Source organism: Eurypyga helias, unplaced genomic scaffold (assembly GCF_000690775.1).
Source record: "Eurypyga helias isolate BGI_N326 unplaced genomic scaffold, ASM69077v1 scaffold13825, whole genome shotgun sequence".
In the NCBI taxonomy this organism is placed as follows: Eukaryota; Metazoa; Chordata; class Aves; order Eurypygiformes; family Eurypygidae; genus Eurypyga; species Eurypyga helias.
This window is the reverse complement of record NW_010252150.1, coordinates 3,106-19,670: the sequence shown is the minus strand read 5'-3', so window position 1 is coordinate 19,670 and position 16,565 is coordinate 3,106. Positions and strand designations below refer to the sequence as shown.

Below are 16,565 nucleotides of genomic sequence, written 5' to 3'. Positions count from 1 at the left end.
CAGCACTGCTTGGTTCTAGTGACGAAAGCATTGCTTCCCCAGTAGTTGCTGAGTGAACACAAAAGAACTTTAAAAAATTATTCATTTTTCTTGCACCACCAGGCAAATAGCTTCGAGCTGCACTCTACTTTAGCATTACGATGAAGAATCTGTAAAAAAACTCCAGTCACCTGCAAAAAGCATCATTATAACTCAAACTGAAGAGCTGCCCCAGCCCAACTGACATAATGTTAAAGCTTCACGATCTTTGCAGAAACATGTCCAAGGTATAAAATACAAGAACAAACTATACTGCAACTGACACCCTGTTATAAAATTTTTGGTACCTCTTCGATGAACCATTCTCTTCACAAAGAATTCAAGACGCAATGACTACGTAGCAGACCACCCCTAAGGCATGCCAGAGCAAAGGTGTCTATTTGAAACTTGGATCAAAGATAGCGTGGAACCTGCAAACAGATTCCAAACAGCAACTGGCTCAGTGAACATCCATTTGATCTCACAGTAACAGAAATGCAAAAGAATAAAGATCTCAAACTAAATGCAATTGTGAGGACATTCCCTCTTCAGGGAAGGCCTACGGACATGCAGCTGCCGACTAAGACTTCATCGGCAAGTCGAAATGTAATGTATGATAACGAGACCCAAGCTGCCTGTACTCTTTGCATAAGCACCTTTGCAACCAGACCAATGCAGAACACCTCAGATATGACAAAACGCAGTGAATTAGCACGGCAAAGGGTAGCAATCAGTCTTTCACAGACCTGCATGACATAAGCAGGTCTCCTAATAGTCATCCATTGTATAGGCTCACTTATTGAGAGGTTCTGGTCTTAACGAGAAGCCAAGGCTTGCTATGGTTTACTTAATCCCAAGAGCACCCTTCTAGAACTTATCAGTGACTTGTCATGGTTTTATGATCATTCTGAAGCCAGAGATATTAACTTGAAGCCGAGGAGGCAACACACACTAAACCACCTTCATCTTGTTTTGAACAGAAGTATGTCAGAAGGAAGACAAAACACAGCCCATTAAAAAAATGAACCAAACCCCTCTCCATCACTTACCCTGTAACAAGAGGACAATTAGTGTCAAAAGCAGGAGACAATCTGGTATCCATACTGGGAAGAAAAAGAGGCTAGAGTCCCAGATGTCCTCTGTCTGTGGCTTACAAAACTAAATAATGTTTGGGAACAATGGTCCTGTCACTGACATGTCAACAACACATTTGTTTTAAAAAAGCTAAATTCAAGTTTTAAACACAAGTAACTGCAAAAGAAATTAAAAAAAAAAAAAACCAAAACAAAACACAAAACCCAAAAAATCCCCAATAACTTTGGTTGATTATCCATCTTGTTAAATATGTCAAAGTTAGCAATCAACAGTTTCTCTAGGAAGTCTCCAAGAACAGACAGGTCAGCTCACTCCTTACTGGAAAGGTCAGGCACCTGGCAGTGACACTGGAAATGCTGCCATGCCAGCGTCACACATGCTCACAACATCTCAGCCAGCATTTAGGAAGCTAATGGTGTGTACAAAGTCTGAGCTGACTAGCCACAGCCAACTTGGGTTGCTGTGAACTCATTGAGACAAATAAATAAGAACAGCAACAAGAAAAAATAAAGCCAAGCACCTCTAGGGCCAGACCCTGAAGACACAGGAATCAAAGCTTTTTTTTTTCCTCTCCTCTCCCTATTTACAAAATGCCATTTAGAGCTGATGTGGCCACTTCAGTATTGTGAGGAAATGTCTTGTATGCTAAGCAGTCATAAGTGTGTTGTTCGTGGAAGTGGTGGCCTGCATGCCACGGAGTGTCCCACGGGGCGTCTCCCTCCCACCAAGGCACACGGAGGGAGTTCAGTCTTCTGTCTCTTCATACGTTGTCTCATCAAACGGCCGGTCCAAGAGAGGCACTAACCGGTGACGAGAATATTTCAGTTGCAAAAGGTCCCCAACTTCACTGATTTCTTTTAAAGCCTGAGAAAAAGACCACAGTAGATCAGCAGGGGAGACCGATACAAGCAAAGTATCAGCACGTCTTCCTTTTTGCATGCCTGCACACTACGCTGACAGCCATTTTACTTAAGTAAGACTTTACTGTGCTACAAGTCTGTAGCTTCAGAGGTGCATAGGATTTGGCTTTGATTTTAGCACTCAGAAGCCTTTAGACCAAGTGAGCAGCACTGGTCACTTAACCCAGAGTGATGCGGCATCCACCTGATGACTACACTTCCAAGGCAGGATTATAACATCCAGAAATACTAACTCAAATTTCAGAGTCATCCACAAAAGAAAAACAGAAAGCCACGACTATTCATAAGACAGAAAAATCAAGAACAATGTTCCTCACTTCCTGGAGGTAATAAAGCTGAAGCGGAAAAAAAATGTACATGGAGGTTTGACTCCTCTTTACGTATCATTCAGTATGAAAACAACATGTGTTTTACATACAATCTCTGACCTACTTTTTTTTTTTTAAACTGCAAGATAGCAACATGTAAACTGCAATGCTGTGCTAACAAGTTCTACTGATGCGTTTGTTACGTCTACATCTGGTCAATTTGCCTTCTCTATGTACAACTAGCGATGCAAGCTCTGTATCATAAGCAACGTGGCATGGGAGACTTTAGCCAGCCAATCCAAGGAATGAGGAAAAAAAAAAAAAGTTATTCTGGGTATGATCTCTAGCATTTTCTCAGGCAACTGATGGCCAGAACACGGCTGGTGAGCTAACAAAACCTTTTGCAGTTTTGATGTGAATGCAAGTGTTATGAAGTTCAGAGATCAAACATCTGCTAGCACAAGAAACGAGGAAAGTCCCGGCTTAGTTAATCATACCTTCTTTACGTTACAATCTCTTTGATAAGACAGTGGTTCACAATAGAGCTTGTTAAAAGCCAAGCCCTAAACTTAACTTATTTCCTTACAGAACACTCCTGGAGCAAGGTACAACATAAACCAGTTACTGCAGACAAATCTGCAACAGTACGTGATGCTAATTATCTCATATAGGCAAGTCACAAAGAAATGAGTTTGGAAGATGACTTCCAGGTCCCATGTGATTTCTGAACCCAAAAGGTTCTCATTATGCACTCCCCTGAATTGTAACTTTATTCAAATAGGTACATTCAGCATTCCTTCGGAATGCCGCCGACTCAACATTAATGCTCCAACGTGAACGTGCTCTGGGTCAAACGCCTGTCTCTTGAGAACAGTTGGCAGACGGGGGTTAATATCCCTACATGCTTTTCCTTCCTGGATGGATAGTTCAAGTTTTTTTTTCTTTAAACAATGGCCCCTCATGCTTGTTGTATCTGGCAGTAAGAAACTCTTCACTCCAAAATATGGGGGAACGACAAACCCAGAAGTTTGGACCTCAGTAAAAACAAAACCAAACCAAAACACAAGCATGGGCACAGTTTGCCAGAGCTTTAGGTAAAGATCCCATATGGAAACAATTTAAGGTTGAATTTCTGTTGAAAGAGTCTGTTAACTGTTATTCTTGAATGCAGATTTAGGATTTTATTAATTTAAAACAAAAAGGAGCGTGTGACCAGCAAAGACTACAAAGGAAATGGCATTGGTGAACTCTGACTTCAGGAGAGTGTAATATATTTTTCATCACTGAAAAGAAAGCACCAGCCCACAGGGATGCAGGTTATGAGGGACTTCACTCTGATCCCGAGCCAAATATTTTCAGGCAAGGAAGTTTTATTTACATAAAACGGTTAAAATTGTAACTGAGAACTATTCCCCACCATGCAGGTTTATTTAATAAGAGCAAGGAAACATTACAAATACCAGCATTTATAAGACAAGCTTCTCTTCCTTGTGCCAAACCTGGACACATTTTGTTTAGAAAAAAATGCTGCAACAGCCCTAGCTAGCATCCATTCACACACAGATGGGCTACCAAGTTCTCTCTGTCACAGACTTGAAGCCCTCCACCAGCTCTCTCCAAGTCTATTCATTTCAGTTCCTTTTCCTCCTGGATACGGTCGCCATAGTTCAGCAGAGGGATCAGATCTGAGGGCTGCCTTAATGATCGTCTGCCTGACATCAATCCCCTCTCACTGCATCACCAGAAAACACAACAGTCACTGACACAAAGACTTGCTCCTTATTAATTCCTCTCGCCAATGTTTTGGGTTCAGAGCATGCAGCTGTTTTGAACCTCCAAGTAGATTACACTAACTTGGAACAAAGCCTCCACACGCTGAACTAAATGAGGTTTTCTTCATTCACCTCAAAATTCACACCTCATTTTGTCCTGGACTAATTTTCTTAGGCAGAAAAGCCCTATGACATTAAGCTTTTCCTCAATTTAGAACATTTAGCACCTACAGAGGTACCTTAGAAATGAGTTGTTAGAGTTAAATGCACAGAACTTGAAACATTTTCTGGAAAGCAGAAATACTTGTAAGCGAACTGACAGGAAAAGAGCTTTTTTTAAGCAGAGTCATAAAAGTTACAGATTGGTTTTGGAAGAGAGCAAGTATGGTACTTACACAGAGGCTGCAAAAGCAGCTTGTATGGTAAAGAGTCCAGCTAGTCATGGAGAGAGAAGACCCAGAATCTAACCACATCAAGGCTGCGTGGTTGCTCAGGTAACGCCAGCACGTCAAGTTTGCAGTTTCAGCTGTTTGCGGCAATATGATTTCAGAGACTTCAGTTTTCTTCCTTTTCCTTCCTCCTACCTCCTCTCCGTTCATCCCCCCATGTGCAGAAGTTCCTGCTCCCTCATTTGTGTCAATGCACTCTGTCCTGTTACCAGAGTAACAGCCAAGTCTGCAATACTATTTATTTTATACAGGGGGAAAGGAAGGGAAGGAGAGGGCCTTCTCCCAACACACGGTTTTTATTCTGAACAGAAACAACTGAATTGGGATAGTTATGGGAAGAATAGCAGGACAAGTAGCTGGGAAGGAACTCCTTAAGCAGTCTGCTGTTGGAGTGTCAGGGCAGAATCTCTCAGGTCTTACAGGGAGGAAACAATTCAGAAGCAGCAAGTGCAATGCTACAGATAGGCAGCAGGTTGTGTAACTGATAGAGTGACACTGAGTATACGTTTCCAAGCTGCACACAGCACTGCATTAACATCTGTTTTTAACAAAACTGAAGAGAGAGTGCCATTTTCAGTTGCTGATTTGAAAGTTCTGTGGCAGTGAAGTGTGAAAAGTTTGATTTATTTTTTTTTTGGCAAGACATTAGTAAATATCCGTTTGTATGTCCCATTTGCTCTTCATGTATTGAAGTGTTACCACCTGATCATACAGGGATACTGGGCATGAATTCCCCTTCCTAACTCCATGCCAACTACTTCCAATCACCTTCTTGTCCACAAAATGTTTGACAGTAGTTTCAAAGTTTTTTTTCCTTCCATCATCTTCCCAAGGATCAAAGTGAGGCTTTTCAACCTGCAGTTCCTCAGATTGCACTTCTTGCCCTTCTAGAAGTGAGTGGTGACATTTGCTTTCTTCAAATACTCAGCAATCTCCCCCAGTCACCATGACCTTCCAAACACGATAATCAAGAGTGGACTTGCGGTGACAGCCAGCTCGCTCAACACTTGTGGGTGCATCCCATCAGGTCCCATGGACTTCACTATGTTCAGTTTAAGCGTTCCCTTATTTGATCCTCTTTCACAACAAGGGTAAGTTTTAACTGCTCTGTATTTTTCTGCTGAACTCACAGGCCCAGGATCCCCGAGGGCAAGTGTCATCAGTAAAGACAGAGGCAACAAAGGCACTGAGTTCCCTTGGCCTCATAAAAGTGACATTTGTCACCTGATTTCCATGCCATTCAGCAGCAGCCCTTCTGCATGTTCTCTGCTCTTCCTTTTGCGGCTAATATCCCCCCAAAAAGCACTGCCTGCTCTATTTCATGTCCTTTGACAAACTCGGCTCCAGGTGGTCTTTGGCTTTCCTGACCCCATCCCTGCATGCTCAGGACTGGGTCACCTGTCCCTGCTCGCACCCTTGTACGCTTCAATTTTATGGTTTCGTTGATCCATGCAGGCTTCCCACTACATCTGCTCTCCTGTAAGTCAGGATGTACCATTCTTTGGGAGTTGGGAAAAACAAACAAACAAAAAAATCAACCAGGTGTCCTGGATACCACCTCTCTTCAGGACTGTATCCCATGGGATTCTTCCAAGCTGGTCCCTGAACAGGACACTCTACTCTCCTGAAGTCCAAAGTCGTAACTCAGCTTAGGTTCTGAGTCAAAGAATAGCAAAGTGGGGGAAAAAAAAATACAACGGAGAACTCTGACAGAGATTAAGATAGCCCATGTATATGTCGAAAGAAGACTGTTCAGAGGACTTAAAAATAAATGTAGTTACCACACCAAAACGTGTAAGGATAGTCAGGCTTATTAGTGTAATCTTCTATTAGTCAGAGAGTAACTTCCATCCTTCATTTCCAAGGCAGCTTCTCCTAACTGTGATGCTGGAACACATTTAGTGCAGACACGAATCAGGCAGGCATTGCACCATGTATTGACTCATTTCAGATCAGACAGGATCATTTGTGATACAGTGCTCTGAAGCTGTAAACAACAACTGGAATAGTAATCTTTAGAATAAAAATTCTCCCTGGTAATCCTGTGCTGAGGTTTGCACTTGCTTTTGAGAAGAATATAGATGTTTTGGAGGTTCTCAGCCTTTTTCCCTTACCTTCTGTATCTAGGGTCAGAAGCAGCATAATTTTTTCCTTTTAAAAGATTCAGTGGAATGTAGAGCCTCTTAAGAGGGGAAAAGGCATTGTCTCAGAGGAATGAGACTGTCTCTCTTGCATCATTTAAGAGTCAAAGAAAGTCTCTGAGACTTACTGTAGGCAGCCATTCTGCATTGAAGCAAGGAAAGAGAGACAGAATCATTGCCAGCTCTACTACAGAAGGCTTTGAACATTAGGTTCAAATAGTTTGTGTACCAAACATTGAACCAGTCTACAAAGAACAGACCACTGTTGTAGCTGTTTACAGAAGGCACGAGCAAAAGGAAGACAAGATGAGACACTTACCGTATCAAGCATCTCTCTGGTATGAGCTGCAGACAAACAGAATCTGGCTCTGGACTCGATGATGGAGGTAGCAGGGAAGCCCACAACCACAACACCAATGTTCCGCTTCAGCATCTCGCGCCCAAACGCACTGCCGGAGAGAACAAGATCATCAGAATGATACCAGAAGAGGCAACGCAGCAGCAGCATGAAGGTCTCCATGTGTTAACCCATAACGGCTGTTGTTGGAGTAAGCCTGTAAAACCACAATTTGGAGTTTCCAGTGCTTTCTTTTCGAGGCAGAATGCTTGTTCTCAAAAGCCTTTTTTAATTCAATCCCAAGGTGGTCCTCCTCAAAAGGTTTCACTGTATTAAGTTCTAACAAAGCTGAAAGATTATATGTAGGAGAGGTTAGTCTTTTAGCAGTCTGTTTCTAAATGGATTTGTAACCTAAGCCTGGAAATCTAGCAATAGGAAACAGGGATTTTGGCTCAGAAGTTTAGCTATACAAGGAATCTCCCAAAGCCACAATCCCCCAAAGCAGATACTTCTGCAGTTTCAAGACGGTTTGTTCTCACCAATCTGACTAAAGTACATCACACCATCACAGAATGTACCACTCCTGAAGTGCCTACCATGGGAACCACTGAATTGCCGCAGTAAATTGGTCATCATCCAATCTGACACCACATTGTTTTTAAGGAAGGTGCAAAAACTTCATACAACTGTCACACCGTATCTTCAACAAAACAAATTCTTCTTATAGGGATTAAAGAAATTAGCACCTGTGACTTATGCCACAAGAGGCACGAAGATCTAGATCCTTTCCGTAATGGCAGTGCAATTATGGGTGTTTCTACACACCACAGGAAATGGTTAATCCTTTTTGAACTGACCTCGTCTTGAGAAGCAGCAATGAATTTAAGAGGCTTATAAACATATATAAAAATAACATCCCTTTACTAGGTTTTTAAATTTTCTGCCTTTTACTTCTGCTACAACTACTTTCCTTGTAAATAGGTGCATCCCGATACCCTTCATTTTGGATCCATTTAGTACACTCAAAGTATTTTTAAAAATAAGCTACAAGAGACAAAGAAAGGATAAAGTAGACCTGATGTAGATCCTAAGGGCCAACTTTGAGGTCTGTGTTCTTGTTCATTTTTAAGTAAGCTACTGATCTAACTGCTCAGCTAATAAATATTTCTATGAACATTTCCAGAGAAGAGATTATACTGACTGGTAGAGCGGTTGGGCAGTAGAAACAGTATGCCTCTGTATGCTGGATGGTGCACACTGCAGACCCTACAGCACCCATAAAGGTTACAGGCCTTCTGAATTCACTTGTACTGAGAAGGGTGGAGGAAGACTGTATGACTTCATGTAGAGTGACAGGTGTTCGTTCCCTCACAGGACCAGAGTGCTTAGCCAGACTGAAGCTGAACTGAGCTAAGAAGAGCATTAGAGATGTTCAGTATGGCTTAAAACAAAGTTATGCCTTCCAAATTTAAAAGTGTTGGCTCAGCACTGCATTATACATGGACACAGAAAAGCAGCTTCAAAGCCTTGACATGAGGCTTTTGTTTATGTTACAAAAATTTTCAATATACACGTTATACCCTGCTTGCAGAATTTTAGCCTTAATTACCCACACAGCAGTCCACAAGGCCATGAGCATTTATAAGTGCTATGTGTTACAGTTCTATTAGTAGCGTTAATAACAATACCTGAGCTATTAAATCCAGACCTCTTAAACCTGGGATTTATCAAATACAGGTTGTGTCCCATCACCTCCTGCCCCCTGTTTTTTCTTTTCTTAATTTTTAGAGTTCATCTGTGAAAACCTTGGCTGCTTCTGATCCAGGAGCTGGCTAAAGATCCCTCCAGTGACTTTAAATGTTAATTTCAATTCAATTTCATCTTCTCTTTAGCACCTATATACACTTCACATATAAATAAAAGGACACACCCCCCCCAATCTCTTAAAACATGGCATGTAGTGGTACAATTGCTTCCCCGAAGGGCCTTCTTGCTGCCTCAAGCTACACGCCTCAATCTTCTCAAGATCACTTATAGGAAGCTTTCATGTTTTATAAGACTCAGTAGTGATCATAAAAGCAAAAATAAAAACAGTATTTTCTTATATTTAGAAAAGTCTTAATACTCTGGTACCATCCTAGCTTTAAAGAAGACGGATGAGAAGCTATCCTGGTTAAACCTACCCAATTTTTGCTGGCATGTACAGCATCAGAGGCACAACAGGGGAATCTTCATTTCCATAGATGATAAAGCCCAACTCCTTCAGTCGTCTCCTGAAATATCTTGTGTTCTCTGCTAGCTGCTGCACACGTGCTTTCCCTAGAAAAGCAATTAAGGTAAGACCATGAACGTCACACTTGTAACTGCAACACAAGAGCTCTAAAGTACAAACTAGCAATGTACCACTTGTGCTTATGGAAGTGTTAAAATTAAATGTGATCTAGAATTCAAAGTTTCTTCCCCCTTTATGTAATCAGGAGTAATCATTCATTTTTTGACAAGGCTCTAGCTGAACAGACTAAGACAAGCACAGCCATCAAGTCCAAGTGCTCCCTAGTTTTTTCATACCGGCTTTTTAATCAAGAGGTACCTGGCAAAACAAGGCAGTTACCTGCTTTTTACACAAGATTCAAAATTTGCTCAAAATCCACTGGTAACTGCATCTTGAAGAGTTTGCTTACACTCCAAATAATTAATGGAAGCCTACTGAATCAGACGGGGCTGTTTGACACGTTTTATCCTGCTTGTCTGTATTAATGGAAATTACTACTTTCCTCCTTAGATCTGCTGGCAGAATTGATCACGTGGCTGCTCCCTAACCTTTTTCAGTTAAAATGAGCTGGGTTTAAATTAAACAGATTACTTCTGATAATCCAGCTCACTCTGCATAAGCAGCAGCAACAATTTATTGTATTTATAGTATTCAGCTAATTATGTAAGGATTTCTTTTGACATTTTTCACAATTAGTACACGGGACATTAGACAGCTAGTGTAATTTAAATATTCCAGCTATTCAGATACGCAGAGAACAACCTCTTTATTAGTTAATTCAATTCCAGCCTAGCAGAGTGTACTATGTTTCTGTATCGCCCAAGCAAAGATCCACATTATCTCCTAAGGTGTCATTATCACCTAAGCAGATGATAATGCATTTCTGATCAACTAATACTGATGTGCTTAAGAGCTGAGACTGTAAGAAGTAACATTCATAATTACTTGTCTCTGGTCCACAGAGTGCATTCCTGGATAATTGATTATTCAAACACTGTCTTCCCAGCTGGCTGATTCATATACTGAAGCATTAAATCTACAGCAGTGTGGATCTACGCCCCATAATGAAGTTGGCTGCTAGATATTAATCTCCTTCCTTTAAAGCTGGAGATAAGGTAAGGTGATTAACCAAAAGGGATGCCAGGTCTCAAAGAAACATCCAACACCCACATAGCTCCGCTCCAGGCCAGAACAAATGTAATTTTAAGAACCTATATAGTTTTTGTAGCCAAGAGTATCAGACATTCCACCCACAACCATGCAATCAAAGGCAAAATCCCATCAAAGGCAAAGCATGAGGAAAAAAAGGATGAAACCTGTTAAGTTTGCAAAACTTGGCCTATCATTAGTGGGTAAGAGCTGGTATTTTTAATAGCATTCACTGCCATTTAAGACATCTCTTCTCCTTCATTAACAGCATTATTTCTTAATCTTTTCTCCCCCAGAGTTTCTGCAGAATCTTAATTCCTCTTCCCCAAAAAGCAGTAACGTTTCAGCAAAACATAAAGGCATCTTGTGCTTATGAAACTTATTTTTCAAGCGGCTAACATCCGATCAGACTCTCCAGTGGAGATCCAGCTTTCTCTTACGTTTTCAGATTAATTATTTGGTTATTTTAAATGCTAAAGACTGCAAAGTGGAGTTAAAAAAAACCCCAACCAACCCCAAAACCCAACAGAATAAAAAATAAGCAGGGCTACTGCAAAATATTACAGATAGTGGGCCAAAGGTACTACTTGCATTTCCAATATTGACACAATCAAAACAAACACAAGTGTCCACAGCAACCTATGTGCAGAAAAAAAAAATACTACAGTACCTTCTGAGAAGGCTGCATCCACATCTCCTACACAGAAATGCACAACTTCTGACAACATTTCAAGTCAGTGATGTACAATCCCATCAAAATACACAAGATTTCACAACTGTGAGATTAGTAAGGTAATGTACAGTGCTAGACACAACTGCTGTGATCAGCCCCTCTCCCCCAACCAGGAATGCAGCTTCTCCCATACATACACTTTCTCCATGCTCGCACAGAGCTTACAGTGCTTCAAAGCAGAAGGAACTTCAGGACCTTTATAGTTTTCCCCTCTACACATTCACACCCTTTTCCAAGTTGCTGGGAGCCTTCTAGAGGCTAACGATTAAAGAGCAACCTTAATTTGTAGTCGGCAACCGCTTCACAGTCTGTCTTAATCTCTTTCCCATAAAAAGAGTTTATGATTCTAGATTTGTCCTTGTAGACTGAAGAGTGCTTTGAGATGTAAACAAGTTTCATGCACAAGTCTTTCAGTTCTCTATCAAGACATCATCACCTATTATAGCAACTGACAGCTTTTGGAAGATACTTGCCTTCTTCAGGTTTGTGGGTCTCAAAAGCCTGTCGCTTTTACTTTGCTCCAGAACCATCAGTCAATTTAATGAAATTATTACCTCTAACAACTTGTCACCATGGCTACAACATTACTAGAAGCTTGAAAACATATTCAGTGGTGCTTCTCCTTGCTACCCACTATATGTCATCACCTTCTGAAGAGAACCACTGTAGTTGTGGTGAGGGAAAGCACCAGGAATCAAACAAGAACTGGGCAAGTTCTTGTCCTCTGCTTTCCTTTCTCCCTGCATCCTGTGCAACTGCTCTCCTCTGCACTTCAACATAGCTAGTCTTCTATTCCACCGTGAAATCCTGCACTTGAGGAGTGATGCCACATGCTAATGGAACAGGGTTTGCAGTTATCACGCAACAAGCATACACCCGGTGTTCAGTTCTGTTGATGTCTGTTGCATTTTCTGGGACCAAAAACCAAGCAGTGTCCAGAAACAGCAGTGACCAGGTAGCACTGCTAATCCCACAGTGCTCCAGCATTCAGACAGGACCTCAAAATCGCTTCTCCAGCCCAAACATCTTCTGAAGCTAAGAGCTCTGCCCACATCTGCTCAACTGCAGGCCCAGAACAACTGCCAGGGCTGCAGCAATCCTTCAACAGCTGGCTTTCTTGGCAGTATGCAGCTTCATTTTCAAGACCACGCAAAAAAGGGCCAAAAAAGGCCGGCTCAAACACCACCCTGCCAATTGTTCTCACACAGGGGTTGTGCAACAATTCTGGTAACATCCTTTCATCTAGGAAACTGGAATGTGATGACTTTCAGGGAGGGAAGGAAAGGGGGAAGAAAGGGAGGATTACTGGAAGTCAGTTCTTCAAAAGGCTAGAGAACTAGAACCCCTTATCAGAGCAACTGATCTGAAGTCCCTTGTGGGTCCTGTAAATGGCTTAAACTAGCTACTGACAGACCTACACTGGGATTAGAGGATTAACTAATAACTCCTCCTTTGCTTTCATACCCTTTTGCAAGTTTGCTGATCGTAACAGGATTGCTCTTGCCATTTCCTAAAGCACTTCCTTGCTTGTAGCTGCCTGGGCATCACGTAGCCTAAAGCCCACGTGTATCCCCTAAAGTGCTGCCATTGTATCAGAAGCAGAGGTCACATGCCACCTAAAGAGAAGTACTCTCCCTTCACCACCCTCAACTCAGAGCTGTAGCTGTGTGGACTCGGCAGAGAAATAAAAAAGAACAAAGAGAAAGGCAACAATTGCCTCTGCCTGGATAGCTCAGATGGGCAGAATATTTATAGCTGACAGTTTAAAGAGGAACGAGCTTTGACTTCACATAACCTTACACCAGTCCAAGGTAACAGACAGTCACTTTAAACTGGCATCACTCATTTTCATAGTGACGTTTGTTTTACTGCACACCTTAAGTGAAGAACACACGGTACAGAGGTGCAGCCCTCCTACCCCAGATGCTAGTAACGAAGCGTGAACCCTCTCAGCAAAGCTGCTGCTGCTCGGACTGTCACTCAGAGCTCCTCTCAAACCTCTGCTCTTCAGGCACTGCCCATAAGGTGATGGTTGTTATCTACTCTACGTGGCCAAGAATGTCAGATAAATGCTTTTGCATTTATACACCCTAACCTACTTAACTCTAGACTTAACACAACAGACGAGTCAGGCTTTAGAGTTTCTGCAGCAAAAGGGTTCAGTACCACCAGCTGAACCAATACATTAATGGCTGAATGACTCTAGTATTTTCACCATTCTTCCAGTGCTTAGCACACAGCTTCCACTACAAACAGCAAACTTTTGCCCACTTCTAAACAAGCTTCAAAAGATGGATTTTCTAGATCTGCACTGAGGGAGAGTATTTATTTTCTCTTACATGTTACCACATGGCATATCAAGTCTTACAAGTATAAGGCAAGCAGTAGTCTTGAAAAAATGCAGCGAGTATCTCCCTGAAAAAAAAAAATTCCAACACTCTAGAGAAAGCACTCCATCCATTATAAATCTAAAGGCACAAGATGCATATTCCCCATAACCCCAGAGGAAAGTAAATGAGTGTCTCTGCCAGGACAGATTCTCAGAGGCTGAAATAATGATTCTTCATCACTTGTGAAGTCTCTGCTTTAGAGGTCATATTGCTCAGAAAGACAGAAATTCTAGTGAAAACATTATCTAGCAGAAATTAAGATGATACTTACCATAGTTATCTGCAGGATAAGAAGGGGACTGCACATTCTACCACACCAAATGTAAACTCCTTTTGCAATGGGTTTATCAATGAGACACATGAACAGAGAAACTCACCTGTATTTCGCCTGCTGCTCTTTACATCGCAGAAGTTCATGCTTAAGCTAACAATCCAAATACTGCAAGGATTCTCAGACAACCCTTATTTGCAAAAGGCAGTTTAATAAATGCACAGCACTTGGTCAGCAATTTGCAAGGCCAGGATGAACTCAGTCATTGGGGAAAAAAAAAGAATAAAATAGAAAACCAGACATTTTCTAGAGCCGAGGTCTGTGTAACTTCCCTATTCCATCTTAAAAACCATCTCTACGAAGAACAAAGAAGCCCTAGAATTTGTGGAAGTTACTTTGCCACAAAGATCTAGTTTGTAATGTTCTTGTCACCTATTAAGGCTGATGAATAAGCTATCATAGATGTACTGGACTCAAAAGAGTATTTAGTTCAACCAGGATGTATTTGTTTTTCCCCTCTCTTGTGATCTCTAGGCAGTAATTGGTGAGCAATCACAAATCTGTCTTTCTAAACAATGCAACACTTCATCAGCAAGGTTTCTTGAGAAATAGAAGGCATGTTGCATTGTACACAAACAGACTACTGACTGACACTGAACTCCAGAGCAGCAAACCAACTTCACATGGGCAAACACACACAAGCAGGATGTTATCTGTGATACTAGGACCTGGATCTAAAACAAAGATACTTGACGCAATACAAGGGACACTATGTTTACATTTTCAATTTGTTCTTGTAAAGACTTCAAAGCAACACAGTAGGACACATCTTTAAAAATGGCTCCTGAGCAGTGAAACTGTCAGCTCTGTGCACAAGCTACAACACAGCTCTTGTTGGTCAAACACCAGTTCAGCTATGATGAAGTTACTATATATTTTTTCATTAACTAATCTTGTAGTTGTTTGACATATTACAGTTTGAATCTTGCAGTTTTAATTTAACCTCTTTTTTTGTTGTCACCATGGGCATAAGGCTAAACTGAGCCATTTCATGCCTTTATCTTACATACCAGTTGAAGGCTAACATCTTCGGTTTTAATGATTAAATGAAAAATTTATAGTAAAATAAGACTCTTAACATACATAGATTGCTAATCGGAACATGCAGAATCATTGCATTTGTGATATGTACTTACTGCCCCAATTATTCAGTCTCTCAACAGCTCAAGCTGTAACATAATGGAACGCCCTCAGTTCCAGTTTTCATTATGTGATCAATGAAATCAAAATATTTACCAGCAAAGATTTAGAAGAATTCTGTGAGAGCTTGTGAAGATGTACTCTGACGGTAGCACACTGCCCCTGATAAGACTCACTACGTATCTAACAAGTAGGTTTGGGTGGAGCATATTGAAGACTTTTTTAAAATCACTGTAAAAAGTAAGAAAGATTAGGGCAAATTCATCTTAATAACAGATCCATAAGGCATCTTCAAGATGAAAACACTCCATGAATTCTTTGCATAAGAGTTACTTTCAGTCTCTCATGCAATTTGTTTCGCATTGTTTTGCAAGCTTGTCCCATCTTACAAACTCTTGCCAGGTAGAGGTGTTGGAGGTGAGAAGCATCATACCGCCTACCAACAGATGTGCCATCCTCAATTAGTGGCAGAATCATTTCTCTTGGTAGAGCTTATTAGAGTCAAGGAAGGGAATTATCCGGCAATAAGTTAACTTTGACAAATACTACAGTTTTACTGATGTTTGCATGACCTCAGTAGGAATACTTTGCCAGGAGGGCTATCAATTTTGTAGGACTGCCTACCTGGGCAGCCTTCTTGTCGTCTCCTCTCCTGACAACCACTTTTTAATCTAATGAAACTTTTCCCTCCCCTGTAAAAATGCTTTCCCAAGACTAAACAATTTCATTTTCTGGTCTTTCTTAGAAGAAAAAAATAAAAATCAAGCTAACTAAAAGAAGGTACTTGATCAACTAAGTGCTCATGTGGATTACGGTAGCTCTGTGTGCATGTATACATGCATGTGTATGTGTGAAAGGACATCAGAGCAACAGATCTCAACCTACTTTTTCAGGAAACAATGCTGGAACACATTTTATAACCTGAGCAGTAACATCTACGGACTGTTGCTAGTTACTTAAGTAACAACTAAGCCTCTATATTCTTGTGTGGAATAAAAGGAGCTTGTGGAAAGCTTATGTTCTACAGCATCCACCATCATTCCCAAATAGCACAACCAAACTACAACCCAGTTTTATGAGAATCCTTGACCATGCAAGCTTATGAAGTTCTTTACCAGACATGTATGTAATTAAAAGCCAACCATCACTGAACACAAAAAAAAAAAAAGAAAGAGAAAAAAATCACAATCCATTATGAAGGCACAGAGAATAAAGTAATATAATCATGTCCTACTCCCCAAACAGAAGTAGCTAAACGCATCCTACACAGAAAGGATACGGACCAGGCTGCAGTCTTTCATGGTTGCTTTTCTGAGAGCACCAGCATCAATGACAGTGAAGATAAAGCACCATTTCATTCATATGCATAGAGCTTTTTCTCCATATACGTTGCAATCAATGGACCAAACAGAAGAAAATAAGCAATAATTTCTACTTCAAACTCCCTGTATTTTCAGGCATTTGGAAGTGTTTAAATCAAGGGAAACTGGTGATGAAAACTTGGTCACAT

At 41.0% G+C, this 16,565-nt stretch overlaps 1 protein-coding gene across 1 annotated transcript; it reads right to left on the bottom strand.

Moving 5' to 3' along the window:
• Positions 1-1,346: 1,346 nt before the first annotated feature.
• On the bottom strand, positions 1,347-9,403 carry LOC104510120 (serine palmitoyltransferase 2-like; the record flags this gene model as incomplete). Its single annotated transcript, XM_010152268.1, has 3 exons — positions 1,347-1,977; positions 7,023-7,152; positions 9,224-9,403. Coding segments are annotated over 3 exons (430 nt in total), but the record flags the coding sequence as incomplete, so codon positions are not given.
• Between the last annotated feature and the right edge of the window lie 7,162 nt (positions 9,404-16,565).